The sequence below is a fragment of the Nerophis ophidion genome, linkage group LG20 (assembly GCF_033978795.1).
Source record: "Nerophis ophidion isolate RoL-2023_Sa linkage group LG20, RoL_Noph_v1.0, whole genome shotgun sequence".
NCBI classification, from domain to species: domain Eukaryota; kingdom Metazoa; phylum Chordata; class Actinopteri; order Syngnathiformes; family Syngnathidae; genus Nerophis; species Nerophis ophidion.
Window position 1 is genome coordinate 19653039 of NC_084630.1, and position 15664 is coordinate 19668702.

The 15664-nt window shown below is 40.3% G+C and overlaps 1 protein-coding gene across 9 annotated transcripts in view; it reads left to right on the forward strand.

Moving 5' to 3' along the window:
* The window catches only part of LOC133538833 (endonuclease V-like), a 200710-nt gene that overhangs the window by 106112 nt on the left and 78934 nt on the right, over positions 1–15664 (forward strand). For 2 of the 9 annotated variants that reach the window (XM_061880666.1, XM_061880671.1), the window contains one exon: positions 7381–7507. The exons of 4 other annotated variants lie outside the window; for them this stretch is intronic. In XM_061880666.1, the coding sequence (XP_061736650.1) occupies positions 7381–7428 (48 nt within the window). In that variant the 3' untranslated portion in view covers positions 7429–7507. Of the gene's footprint in view, positions 1–6463; positions 6575–6622; positions 6675–7380; positions 7508–15664 lie in introns of those variants that run through there. 3 more of the 9 variants (XM_061880664.1, XM_061880663.1, XM_061880665.1) reach the window with 3 other exon arrangements.

Here is a 15664-nt window from a genome sequence, read left to right on the forward strand (position 1 = left end):
AAATGTCGGCTACTGCCGTCGGTGCTTGTGCAGAAACAGGCAGCGACACACAGCGTTCCGAGTTCGAATCCGTTTTCTGCCTTTTCTGGCGGCTCCGTGGCGGGCAGGAGACGTTTTAAGGTCATTTACGTTTCAGGCACTGCAGAACTCCACCTCCAGAAATGGAGATGGAATGACAAAAAGAGCTTTTGATCCTTCAATCAACACCATCCACATTTGACAGACTCAAGTAGATTTTTCCAATCTAAGTGCGTCAGAATTAAAGATTAGAAAGTAAAGTGCTACTGCTTGTGAGATCTTAAGTTTATAGACGTGCAAAGAAATAGGTTGCTCCTTTTTTTTCTGTTTATTGCTGCTCATTTTCTATCATTTTCTTTCCATACTGATGACACTTTAACACAGGATGTGAAACTATCATTATCGTATTTTTTGGACTATAAGCCGCACTTTCCGCCAAACTCTGTTTCCATATGAGTTGAGAAAATTGTGTTAAATGTAAATTTAAACAAAATAGAATGATTTGCAAATCCTTTTCAACCCATATTCAGTTGAATGCACTACAAAGACAAGATATTTGATGTTCAAACTCATAAACTTTTTGCAAATAATAATTAACTTAGAATTTCATGGCTGCAACACGTGCCAAAGTAGTTGGGAAAGGGCATGTTCACCACTGTGTTACATCACCTTTTCTTTTAACAACACTCAATAAACGTTTGGGAACTGAGGAAACTAATTTTTGAAGCTTTTCAGGTTGAATTCTTTTCCATTCTTGTTTTATGTACAGCTTAAGTTGTTGGTCTTGTTGTCGTATTTTTGGCTTCATAATGCACCACACATTTTCTATGGGAAACATGTCAGGACTGCAGGCGGGCCAGTCCAGTACCCGCACTCTTTTACTACGAAGCCACGCTGTTGTAATACGTGGCTTGGCATTGTCTTGCTGAAATTAGCAGGGGCGTCCATGATAACGTTGCTTGAATGACAACATATGTTGCTCCAAAACCTGTATGGACCTTTCAGCATTAATGGTGCCTTCACAGATATGTAAGTTACCCATGCCTTGGGCACTAATACACCCCCATACCATCACAGATGCTGGCTTTTCAACCTTTGCGCCTATAACAATCCGGATGGTTATTTTCCTCTTTGATCCGGAGGACACCACGTCCACAGTTTTCAAATATAATTTGAAATGTGGACTTGTCAGACCACAGAACACTTTTCCACTTTGCATCAGTCCATCTTAGATGACTTCGGGCCCAGCGAAGCTGACGGCATTCCTTTGTGTTGTTGATAAATGGCTTTCGCTTTACATAGCAGAGTTTTAACTTGCACTTACAGATGTAGCGACCAACTGTTGTTACTGACAGTGGTTTTATGAAGTGTTCCTGAGCCCATGTGGTGATATCCTTTACGCACTGATGTCGGTTTTTTATGCAGTACCGCCTGAGGGATCAACGGTCCGTAATATCATCGCTTACGTGCAGTGATTTCTCCAGATTCTCTGAACCTTTTGATGATTTTACGAACCGTAGATGGTAAAATCCCTAAATTCCTTGCAATAGCTCGTTGAGAAATGTTGTTCTAAAACTGTTTGACAATTTGCTTACAAATTTGTGAATTATAATATCATGGAAGCTGCTTTTATACCCAATCATGGCACCCACCTGTTCCCAATTAGCCTGCACACCTTTGGGATGTTCCAAATAAGTGTTTGATGAGCATCCCTCAACTTTATCAGTATTTATTGCCACCTTTCCTAACTTCTTTGTCACGTGTTGCTGGCATCAAATTCTAAAGTTCATGATATTTTGCAACAACAAAAAAATGTTTATCAGTTTGAACATCAAATATGTTGTCTTTGTAGCATATTCAACTGAATATGGGTCGAAAAGGATTTGCAAATCATTGTATTCTGTTTATATTTGCATCTAACACAATTTCTCAACTCATATGGAAATGGGGTTTGTACTTACACCACGTACTCAGTGGCCTAGTGGTTAGTGAAGGGGTCACCAACCTTTTTTGAAACCAAGAGCTACTTCTTGGGTACTGATTAATGCGAAGGGCTACCAGTTTGATACACACTTAAATAAATTGCCAGAAATAGCCAATTTGCTCAATTTACCTTTAATAAGTAAATCTATGTATATATAAAAAAAAAAGGGTATTTCTGTCTGTCATTGCGTCGAACTTTGTTTTTCCTTTTACAGAAAGTTTTTTTGTAGAGAATAAATGATGAAAAAACACTTAATTGAACGGTTTAAAAGAGGAAAAAACACAAAAAATGAAAATACAATTTTGAAGCATAGTTTATCTTCAATTTCGACTCTTTGAAATTCAAAATTCAACCTTAAAAAAGAAAAGAAAAACTAGCTAATTTGAAACTTTTTGAAAAAATACAAAAACTAATTTATGGAAAATCATTAGTAATGTTTCCTGATTAAGATTAATTTTAGAATTTTGATCACATTTTTTTTTTGTTAGAATATATAACAAATTGGACCAAGCTATATTTCTAGAGAAGACAAATCAATATTTTTTCTAGATTTTCCAGAACAATTTTTTTTAGACTTTGAAATAAGATTTAAATTAGATTTTACAGATTTTCTAGATTTGCATGAATATTTTTGGGGAATTTTGAAGAAATATTTCACAAATATTCTTCGTCGGAAAAAAAGAAGCCAAAATGAAGAATTAAATTTAAATGTATGTATTAATTTTTTTTTTTACAATAAAAAAAAATATTTACTTGAACATTGATTTAAATTGTCAGGAAAGAAGAGAAAGGAATTTAAAAGGTAAAAAAATGTGTTTAAAAATCCTAAAATCCTTTTTAAGGTTGTATTTTTTCTCTAAAATTGTCTTTCTGAAAGTTATAAGAAGCAAAGTAAAAAAATAAATGAATTTATTTAAACAAGTGAAGACCAAGTCTTTAAAATATTTTCTTGGATTTTCAAATTCTATTTGAGTTTTGTCTCTCTTAGAATTAAAAATGTCGAGCAAAGCGAGACCATCCATCCATCCATCCATCCATTTTCTACTGCTTATTCCCTTTTGGGGTCGCGGGGGGCGCTCGCCTATCTCAGCTACAATCGGGCGGAAGGCGGGGTACACCCTGGACAAGTCGCCACCTCATCGCAGGGCCAACACAGATAGACAGACAACATTCACACTCACATTCACACGCTAGGGACCATTTAGTGTTGCCAATCAACCTATCCCCAGGTGCATGTCTTTGGAGGTGGGAGGAAGCCGGAGTACCTGGAGAGAACATGTAAACTCCACACAGAAAGATCCCGAACCTGGGATTGAACCCAAGACTGCAGGACCTTCGTATTGTGAGGCAGACACACTAACCCTCTGCCCGCGAGACCAGCTTGCTAGTAAATAAATACAATCTAAAAAATAAAATAACTAACGTTTTATAAATAGAGGCAGCTCACTGGTAAGTGCTGCTATTTGAGCTATTTTTAGAACAGGCCAGCGGGCGACTCATCTGGTCCTTACAGGCTACTTGGTGATCCCTGTTCTATATGTTATAGTCATTTGAATGACTCTTACCATAATGTCGGTTTTTGATGCAGTACCGCCTGAGGGATCAAAAGTCCGTAATATCATCGCTAACCTGCAGTGATTTCTCCAGATTCTCTGAATTTATTGAGGATTTTACAGACCGTAGATCAGAGGTGTCAAACTCAAATACAGAGTGGGCCAAAATTTTAAACTGAACAAAGCAGTGGGCCATGGTTGAACAAATTAACCTTTTAATAGGGACCCAAACAAGATTTGCATTGAATATTGAACAAGCGAGACTTATATAACTTTATAGTGACATGCAAAATCGAGTTTCAAATAATACTAATAATTAAAAAATAGCAATGGCATATCAAATCAAATTTAAATAGAAATTGAATGCCTCCTTTCTGTTTGCAGCCTTCTCAGGTAAATATCAAAATAAACTTTTCCCACAGGTTAATAATAAATGTTTATATTGTAGCGTCCAGGTAGAGGTAGTGCTGCAAGGGTTTCTGTGTATTTGTTCTGTTGTGTTTATGTTGTGTTACAGTGCGGATGTTCTCCCGAAATGTGCTTGTCATTCTCGTTTAGTGTTGGTTCACAGTGTGGCGCATATTTGTAACAGTCTTAAAGTTGTTTAAAGTGCCACCCTCAGTGTGACCTGTATGGCTGTTGACCAAGCTTGCGTTGCATTAGCTTGTGTGTGTGTGTGTAAAAGCCACATATATAATGTGACTAGGCCGGCACGCTGTTTCTACGTAGGAAAAGCGGACGTGACGAAAGGTTTTAGAGGATGCTTGAGGCAGTGCCTTTAAGGCACGCCCCCAATATTGGTGTCCAGGTGGGAATCGGGAGAAATTTGGGAGAATGGTTTCCCCCTGGTGATTTTCGGGAGGGGCACTGACATTTGGGATTCTCCTTGGAAAATCGGACAGGGTGGAGGCTAGCAAGTATGAGTATTAGCGGTGAACGCGGTGTTACAGCGACACCGCCGCTGTATAATACCGGCGGGCCAGCTCTAATGTTAATTTGATATTGCCTCAAGGGCCAAATGAAAATACACGGCGGGCCAGAGTTTGACACCCATGCCGTAGATGGTAAAATTGCCACCTTTCCCAATTCTTTGTCACGTGTTGCTGGCATCAAATTCTAAAGTTAATGATTATTTGCAAAAACAGTTTGAACATCAAATATGTTGTCTTTGTAGCATATTCAACTGAATATGGGTTGAAAAGGATTTGCAAATCATTGTATTCTGTTTATATTTACATCTAACACAATTTCCCAACTCATATGGAAAAGAGGTTTGTATGAAAAAAGACCTGAATAGACCCGGTCGTCTGCAGTGTGCCTTTGAATCCAGTGCGCCCTATGGTCCGGAAAATACGGTAATTGCTGAGATTTAGAGAATGGTTTGGATGAAATAAACTCTGCTTCTTCCTGCTCCTTTTGAGGCACATTAAATGGGGCCACACTGTCACATGTGACGTTCCTCCCTGCAACTTGTTAAAGGGGAACATTATCACAATTTCAGAAGGGTTAAAAACAATAAAGATCAGTTCCCAGTGGCTTGTTGTATTTTTTGAAGTTGTATTCAAAAAAGTGCTTGATTTTCGCTATTTGCAATGCGACTATCCATTTCCCTGTGACGTCACACAGTGCTGCCAATGTAAACAAACAATGGGAATACCACAGCAAGATATAGCGACATTAGCTCGGATTCAGACTCGGATTTCAGCGACTTAAGCGATTCAACGGATTACGCATGTATTGAAACGGATGGTTGGAGTATGAAAGTATTGAAGAAGAAACTGAAGCTATTGAGCGAATAGCTATTGACACTATTCATAGCCATAGCATGGCCGAATAGCTGCGTTAGCATCGCCGGTAAAATTTGCGGACCAAACGATCAGGACTTTCGCATTTTGTGATAATGGAGCAACTTAAATCCTTCGATTGGTAAGTGTTTTTTTCGCATTAAATGTGGGTGGAAGGAAACGTAATATAGTTGCAAATGCATCTACAGGTTATCCATACATCTCTGTGCCATGTCTGCTTTAGCACCGCCGGTAAATAGCAGGGTAGCATCGATTAGCGTTGCACGTTAGCATCGATTAGCTGGCAGTCAACATCAACAAAACTCACCTTTGTGAATTCGTTGACTTTATAGTTGCAAATGCATTTGCAGGTTATCCATACATCTCTGTGCCATGTCTGCTTTAGCACCGCCGGTAAATAGCATGTTAGCGTCGATTAGCGTAGCATTTTAGCATCGATTAGCTGGCAGTCACGCCGCAACCAAATATGTCTGATTAGCACATAAGTCAACATCAACAAAACTCACCTTTGTGATTTCGTTGACTTTATCATTGCAAATGCATCTGCAGGTTATCCATACATCTCTGTGCCATGTCTGTCATCGCCGGTAAAATGTGGAGACACTCTGGCACATTCAATGGGGGTCTGGCGGCAGACACTTTCGCATCTTCGGGCCAGTGGTGCAACTTGAATCCCTCCCTGTTAGTGTTGTTACACCCTTCGACAACACACCGACGAGGGATGATGTCTCCAAGGTTCCAAAAAATAGTCGAAAAAACGGAAAATAATAGAGCTGAGACCCGGTGTTTGTAATGTGTTGAAAATGGCGGCTGTATTACCTCGGAGACGTCACGTTCTGACGTCATCGCCTCCAGCGCGATAAACAGAAAGGCGTTTAATTTGCCAAAATTCACCCATTTAGAGTTCGGAAATCGGTTAAAAAAATATATGGTCTTTTTTCTGCACCATCAAGGTATGTATTGACGCTTACATAGGTCTGGTGATAATGTTCCCCTTTAATAAGCCCGTTGGGAACAAACGCACCCGTGACCATGACAGCGTGACCATGCCTTGGCACACCCCGCTGGGAAACATAATGGGATGTCCACTCTTATCCACTCAGAAGCTCCCTGACGTGGTGAATCCTCTGCTGCGCGCTGTGCCGTTTGATCAATCTCTCTACAAAGAGGCTGAGACGGGGCGGGAAGCTTTGTGCTGAGTCAGCAGGGCTGCAGTAAGTTTCTCCCGGCCTTAACGCAGCTTTACGCTCTCCTTCACTTAGCAGGCAGCAGCTGCATTTGATCAGAGACACCATGTGCAGGCGGCCACAGGTGGTGAGTGCTACACTTTTCCCACTCCATCTTCGTGCACTTTAGTTGGACATTCACTCTTTGAGTGAACTCCGCTTCTCCTGATTGTTCTCATTTGTACCGTACTTTTCAGAGTATACGTCGCACCTGCCGAAAAGGCATAATAAAGAAGGAAAAAAACATATATAAGTCGCACTGGAGTGAAAGTCACATTTTTGGGGGAAATTTAATTGATAAAACCCAACACCAAGAATATAAATTTTGAAAGGCAATTTATAATGAATAAAGAATAGTAAACAACAGGCTAAATAAGTGTACGTTATATGAGGCATAAATAACCAACTGAGAAGTGCCTGCTATGTTAACTTAACATATTATGGTAAGAGTCATTCAATTAACTATAACAGGGGTCGGGAACGTTTTTGGCTGAGAGAGCCAAGAATCCAAATATTTGAAAATGTATTTCCGTAAGAGCCATATAATATTGTTTTCAACACTGAACAACTAAATGTGTGCATTTTTAAATAAGACCAACATTTCTAGAGTATAATAGGTCTCTTATTCGTTGTAATAATATTTGTTATTCAGAAGCTAACTGTGGAGGGGGCGTGGCCTGCGTGCCTGCAGCGAAGCGGGGTATTGCCAGGATCGGCCTTGAAATTAGCGACAGATGCGTAGATGGCCCACCTGGGCCTTGTTAACTAATCACCTGTCACTCTGTTATAAGCAGCAGCCAGGAGGAGAGACGGGGTGGAGCCTGGAGCCAGAGCGTGAGTGAGAACAAAAGAGGAAAAGACAATTGCTAGGAAGCAACTGACAGACTTATTGAAAAATAAAACAATATTGTAACCCTGAAACAGGCTCTCATGTCAGTGCTTGGTGGTCTGAAGAACCCCCGGGAGGGCAAGCCCCACACTAACCAATAATAAAAAAATAACTTCCTACCATTAACGCAACTTCTTGAACAGGTGCGGTAGAAACGGATGGATGGCTTAAAAATGCATGAGAATGTTTTATATTTTGAGCGTTATTTTTAACACTGTGATTACAAGTGGAATTATTCATTATTTATCGTGTTACGCAATGTCAGCTCAGATTTATCCGAGAGCCAGATGCAGTCATCAAAAGAGCCACATCTGGCTCCCGAGCCATAGGTTCCCTACCCATGCACTATAACATATAGAACGGGGCTCTTTAGCGCCGCCCTAGTGGCTCTCTGGAGCTTTTTCAAAAATGTATGAAAAAGATGAGAGGAAAAAAATATATTTTTTGTTTTATTATAGTTTCTGTAGGAGGACAAACATGACACAAACCTCCCTAATTGCAATAAAGCACACTGTTTATATTAAAAATGCCTCACTAATTCGAGTATTTGGCGAGCGCCGTTTTGTCCTACTATTTTTGGCAGTCCTTGAACTCACCCTAGTTTGTTTACATATACAACTTTCTCTGACTTTCTAAGACGTGTTTTATGCCACTTTCTTTCCGTCTCATTTTGTCCACCAAACTTTTAACGTGCATGAATGCACAAAGGTGAGTTTTGTTGACGTTATTGACTTATGTGGAGTGTTCCAATCAGGCATATTTGGTCACTGCATGACTGCAAGCTAATCGATGCTAACATGCTATTTGGGCTATTTTTTAACTATAACATATAGAACGGGGGTCGGCAACCCGTGGCTCTAGAGCCGAATGCGGCTCTTTAGCGCCGCCCTAATATCTCTCTGGAGCTTTGTAAAACATGTATGAAAAATGGAAAAAGATGAGGGGAAAAAAATATAAAATATATATTTTTTGTTTTATTATAGTTTCTTTAGGAGGACAAACATGACACAAACCTCCCTAATTCTTATAAAGCACACTGTTTATATTAAACAAGCTTCACTGATTCGAGTATTTGGCAAGCGCCGTTTTGTCCTACTATTTTTGGCAGTCCTTGAACTCGCCCTAGTTTGTTTACATGTACAACTTTCTCCGACTTCCTTAGACGTGTTTTATGCCACTTCTTTTTCCGTCTCATTTTGTTCACCAAACTTTTAACGTTGTGCATGAATGCACAAAGGTGAGTTTTGTTGACGTTATTGACTTATGTGGAGTGCCAATCAGGCATATTTGGTCACTGCATGACTGCAAGCTAATCGATGCTAACATGCTATTTAGGCTATTTATTAACTATAACATATAGAACGGGGGCCGGCAACCCGTGGCTCTAGAGCCGAATGCGGCTCTTTAGCGCCGCCCTAATATCTCTCTGGAGCTTTGTAAAACATGTATGAAAAATGGAAAAAGATGAGGGGAAAAAAATATAAAATATATATTTTTTGTTTTATTATAGTTTCTTTAGGAGGACAAACATGACACAAACCTCCCTAATTCTTATAAAGCACACTGTTTATATTAAACATGCTTCACTGATTCGAGTATTTGGCAAGCGCCGTTTTGTCCTACTATTTTTGGCAGTCCTTGAACTCACCCTAGTTTGTTTACATGTACAACTTTCTCCGACTTCCTTAGACGTGTTTTATGCCACTTCTTTTTCCGTCTCATTTTGTTCACCAAACTTTTAACGTTGTGCATGAATGCACAAAGGTGAGTTTTGTTGACGTTATTGACTTATGTGGAGTGCCAATCAGGCATATTTGGTCACTGCATGACTGCAAGCTAATCGATGCTAACATGCTATTTAGGCTATTTATTAACTATAACATATAGAACGGGGGTCGGCAACCCGTGGCTCTAGAGCCGCGTGCGGCTCTTTAGTGCAGCCCTAGTGGCTCTCTGGAGCTTTTTCAAAAATGTATGAAAAATGGAAAAAGATGAGGGGAAAAAAGTGTAGAAAATATATTTTTTTGTTTTATTATAGTTTCTGTAGGAGGACAAACATGACACAAACCTCCCTAATTCTTATAAAGCACACTGTTTGTATTAAACATGCTTCACTGATTTGAGTATTTGGCGAGCACCGTTTTGTCCGACTATTTTTGGCAGTCCTTGAACTCGCCTTAGTTTGTTTACATTTACAACTTTCTCCGACTTTCTAAGACGTGATTTATGCCACTTCTTTTTCCGTCTCATTTTGTCCACCAAACTTTTAACGTTGTGCATGAATGCACAAAGGTGATTTTTTTTTACGTTATTGACTTGTGTGGAGTGCTAATCACACATATTTGGTCACTGCAAGCTAATCAATGCTAACATGCTATTTAAGATAGCTGTATGTACATATTGCATCATCATGGATTATTTGTAGTTATATTTGAGCTAATTTGGTTTCCTTTAAGTCATCTTAATTCAATTTATATCTCATGACACATTATCTGTATGTATTATGGCTTTTATTTTTTTGCGGCACCCGACATATTTGTTTTTGTATTTTTGGTCCAAAATAGCTCTTTCAACATTTTAGGTTGACGACCCCTGATATAGAACATGCTACAAGTTTACCAAACAATCTGTCACTCCTAATCGCTAAATCCAATGAAATCTTAGTCTCTTACGTGAATGAGCTAAATAATGTTGTTTGATATTTTACGGTAATGTGTTAATAATTTCACGTATAAGTCGCACCCCCGTCCAAACTATGAAAAAAACTGTGACTTATAGTCCGAAAAACACGGTAAGTGCCTCTCAGGGTGAGTTAGGTAACTTGGGAGACCGACTGGCGATCTTTTCCAAGATGGTCCAGCCGAATTAGAAATTGGGTATGGGGGTGTAATAGTGCCCAAGGCATGGGTAACTTACACATCTGTGAAGGTACCATTAATGCTGAAAGGTACATACAGGTTTTGGAGCAACATATGTTGTCATTCAAGCAACGTTATCATGGACGACCCTGCTTATTTCAGCAAGACAATGCCAGGCCACGTGTTACAACAGTGTGGTTTCGTAGTAAAAGAGTGAGGGTACTTTCCTGGCCCGCCTGCAGTCCAGACATGTCTCCCATCGAAAATATGTGGCGCATTAATACGACAGCGGAGACCCCGGACTGTTGAACGACTGAAGCTCTACATAAAACAAGAATGGGAAAGAATTCCACTTTCAAAGCTTCAACAATTAGTTTCCTCAGTTCCCAAACGTTTATTGAGTGTTGTTAAAAGAAAAAGTGGTGAACATGCCCTTTCCCAACTACTTTGGCACGTGTTGCAGCCATGAAATTCTAGGTTAATTATTATTTGCAAAAAAAAAAAAAGTTTATCAGTCTGAACATCAAATATCTTGTCTTTGTAGTGCATTCAACTGAATATGGGTTGAAAAGGATTTGCAAATCATTGTATTCCGTTTATATTTACATCTTACACAATTTCCCAACTCATATGGAAACAGGGTTTGTATGTTTTGTCCTTGAGCAAGACACTTCACCCTTGCTCCTGATGGGTCCGGGTTAGCGCCTTGCATGGCAGTTCCCGCCATCAGTGTGTGAATGTGTTTGTGAATGTGGAAATAGTGTCAAAGCGCTTTGAGTTCCTTAAAAAGGTAGAAAAGCGCTATACAAGTATACATGGTAAAATGGTAAATGGCTCTACTTGTATAGCGCTTTTCTACCTTTTTAAGGAGCCCAAAGCACTTTGACACTATTTCCACATTCACCCATTCACACACACATTCACACACCGATGGCGGGAGCTGCCATGCAAGGCGTTAACCAGGACCCATCAGGAGTAAGGGTGAAGTGTCTTGCTCAAAGGACACAACGGATGTGACTAGGATGGTAGGGATTGAACCAGTAACCCTCCGATTGCTGGCACAGCCACCCTCCCAACTTCGTCACGCCGTCTCACAGTAAAACCCATTTACCATTTACCATTTTCAATTGAACATTTAAAGTTTCCGTGTTGTTTACTGGCGTCATATTGCAGTCTATATACGTAACTCTTATGTGTGACTGCCATATCTGCTGGTCACACTTATCATCACACCATGTACCAAATAAAATTGCTTCGAGGTCGGTAAGCACAACCGGAATTTTTCCGTACATTAGGCGCACTGTCGAGTTTTGTGAAAATGAACGGATTTTAGGTGCGCCTTATAGTCCAAAAATGTGGTAAGTTCATGGCAAAAAGCACAATGTAACGCTCGCATGTTTATAACTTTGTTTTGCAATCTGTGGCATTTTCTCGGCTACCAGCTAACTAGAGTGACATTTGCTAAATAATTGAAGGGGAAGTCAGAGACCAGCACTTGTGCTTAAAAAGTGGGCTTTTGTAACAGAATGTGTGTGTAAGTGTGTGTCTGCAAATTTGGAGATTGTTCCAATCAACTCCATGCTGTTATACAAACTTCCGTGCCCTTTCCAGAAGCATTTCCAAAATGTCATGGAAGATGTTGTGAGGCGGTCGGTTCAAGGTTGGACCGATGAGCTCCGCTGGGAGAAGCTGCTTTCATTAAAAAGTTATAGCGGTACAAGGACTCTGCTTGTTGGTTCAGTTGCGGTTCAATAGCGGTATTATCCGCTCTAATCCTGCCAGCTGACATTTCAAATCACTATTGACTTTGACTTCTTGATTAGTGGGCCATCATGATCAAGTCCTTGGTAGTTGGGTGGCACGGTATGAGAAACAAACAGAATGTTGTCTATCTATGAAGGGGGGCGACTTACACCCGAACTGGCACATGCATACATAGGGCCCTATGGGTTCTTGAGCCCCTGCCCTTTTTTGCCTCATCTTAAAAAGTGCCCTCTGCCTGTGTGTGTGTTCAAAAAAGCAGCGGTACAAAAACGCCACGTTTTCTTTTAATACCGGGTTGTTTGAGCCTGAGCTTCCGCCAGAGAGAGAGAGACAGGATAGAGAGCCAACTTCGGCCTGAGGAGACGTGACAGTGTAGCAACTTGAACCTGTGAGTTATGGTCTAGTCGCCGTCCACTTATTCATCATCTAATATGGGTCATATTTCAGAAAAACGCTGTATTATTGTATTATTCAATGTGTCAGCTTCTGTTTTTGCGGGACGTCGGAGCACAGCGCATCAACTGAGCATGGCACATCAATTCCGCACAGAGTAGAGCGGATCTCGCGGGACAGGAAGTGGTGTACAAAATACAAAATAAAACACCGGGTTAATTTTTAAAATAAAACGCACTGTGTTTATGGCGGATCACATTTCTCTCACAGTAGAGGTTTAGATATAAAGTTGTATTGCATTTCAGTTGTTTAGTCTAAGCATTAAGTGAGAAAGACCATGAGTTACAACTTGATGGTGTTTTCATCAAGTTAAGGGAAGAAGGACAGGTTTTCACATTAGAGTTTTTTCCATTTGGGTATTTTTTTTTTTTTTTTTCAAAGTTCATGTTGCACTGTTCAATGTTCAATATTAAAGTGCTTATCTGTAACAATAAATAGCCTAATAATAAACCAGTGTTTTGTTGCTTTTCATGTCTTTCAAGCCTATGATAATGTTAATTAACTCATTATGACAATAATTTGTTGACACAAAAGAAATGGCAATCACTTTTACCTACAAAGGACACACAGCTAAGTAGTTAGCTTCCTATTACCAAATTTAATTTTACATTAATTTCCATCTTGTGTAAAGGACCAAAAAAAAATTTCCTGCCCTTTTCTGACTTTGAGCCCTTGCCCCTCTAAATCATGTGCACGTCCCTGCACCCAAATGCAGCTGGGATAGGCTCCAGCCAGCCCCCGTGACCCCGAGAGGGACAAGCAGTAGAAAATGAATGGATGGATGGACACCTTGACCTTAGATTATTTGCCACATTGGATTTTAGGGTTTGATAACGATTGTAGCTGACATAGGCACCAGCGCCCCCCGTGACCCCAAAGGGAATAAGCGATAGAAATGGATGGGCATTGGGTTGGGGGAGCGGGTGGACTATGTATGTGTGGCTTATATTTTTTTGGATGCATGTTTGTGTGTAAGCCTGCAGTGTGTCTCTGTTCCGCGGTCTTGATCTTGTGCAGTCGCTAGTCCACAGTCAACAACAACACGTGTGTGTCCATGAGAGACAAGAAAGGATTTTGTTGTGTTATCGAACACTGTCCTTCGGGAGATTCTCCAAGCCAGGGAAACAATCCAAGTTAGAATGTTTTGTATGCGAGTGAAAATCAAATTTGCTATGTCTATAGGAGTCTGATGTTATCCACATGTCCACAGTTATTTCCGCATCCTCCAATCATTTGTGGCAGCTTTGGGGTACTTTGAAGACTGCCAGCAAAAACTTCCAATTTGTCGACAAATCAGAGCAAGGCTTACTCCAATCAGCAGATGTCCTGTTGTCATAATTCCCAATAAGTAGATATCTTCACGTCCTCGACTCATTCTTCTCCCAAGAGTCCGTCGTGTGTCCAGCAACGTCCAGAAAGTAGCGGCTTATGGTCCAGAAAATACCGGTACTTTTTTTCGGTCTGGGTATTACCGTTTATGTTGGCACTGGTGCCATTATGGAACCGGGTTTTGGTACCCATCCTTCGTCACTACTATGACAATCAATAATGCATTTAATTCATTCCATTCATGTGCTTTCAGCTCAGCCTTGTCTTCAAGTGTGGTTGGGACCATATTTTGGCTTGAGGGCTTTACACCCCTTGACACTCAGCCCTTTCCTTAGCCTTGCAGGAGAATCGAAACACTCCTTGTTCGACGTGAATGCGCAAAACCAAGGGCAAGAGTGTTGAGGGGGGGATTTGGGATTCAGGGTAAGTGGTGCTTCAAAGAGAGGATCAGCTTGCAAGAATCACTTGTTTTTTTCTCTTGTATTGTGGTTGTTAATACAGTCATATAAATCAGGTGTTCACACCAAAACGCGGATCATGGTCTAGAACTGCATTCTTGACTTGCATTCCCCTGGCCCAAAAATGGTCAGAACCTTGATTTAAGTGAGCACATAAGACCTGGCAGTGACCTAAATTAAGACTTTCAACAACTGTGCTCCTCAGTCAGTTTTCTCCAAGAAATGATTTTACGTGTCTGCTATGTACCGGGAAAAAATAGCTATTTTTTGTGGGATCACAAAAATGAAAAATGAAGCAGCATAGCTGTTGAGGCACACAGTTTAATTGACTGCCAACATGTTTGGACATGAATGTTTTCACTAGCAACAAGTTATTTAAAGACCTACTGAAACCCACTACTACCGACCACGCATTCTTATAGTTTGTATATCAATGATGAAATATTAACATTGCAACACATGCCAATACGGCTTTTTTAGTTTACTAAATTGCAATTCTAAATTTCCCGCGAGTTTCTTGTTGAAAACGTCGCGGAATGATGACGTGTACGCGTGACCTCACGGACTGTAAGGAAATATTAGTGCAGCACCAAACACGGCTAAAAGTCGTCTCTTTTCATCGCATAATTACACAGTATTCTGGACATCTGTGTTGCTGTTTTGCAATTTGTTCATTTAATAATGGAGACTATAAAGAAGAATGCTGTTGGTGGAAAGCGGTGGATTGCAGCTGTCTTTAGCACCGAGACACAGCCGGTGTTTCTCTGTTTGTTGTGAAGCGGAGCGGTCAAGCGAACATGTTTATTTTACGTCAACCAGCATATTTTTGAATGAGGAAATTGTGATATATATCTTACCGGAGACGTCAATGGATTATTCGTCATCCTGCAGCAGCTGTCATGTCAAAAAAGGCAGCTGTGAGCTTGGCTCCTCGGCTTCTCTCTGAGACACTGCGTGTTCACTACAGCCATCCGACCTCGAGGTATGGCCTTACAATCTTTAAAATCTCACTAAAACACTATTAAGACAATAAGCGGATAAGGGATCTTCCAGAATTATCCTAGTAAATGTGTCTAAAAGCATCTGAATCGTTCACAATTTATTTATTTATTTTTTTCTAGTCCTTCGCTATCAAAATCCTCAGCCATGAATCTTTCATCCCCGCTCACATTAATGGGGAAATTGTCGTTTTCTCGGTCCGAATAGCTCTTTTTGTTGGAGGCTCCCATTATAAACAATGTGAGGATGTGAGGAGCCCTCACACGGGTGATGTCATCGTCTGCTACTCCCGGTACAGGCTAGGCTTTTTTATTAGCAACCAAAAGTT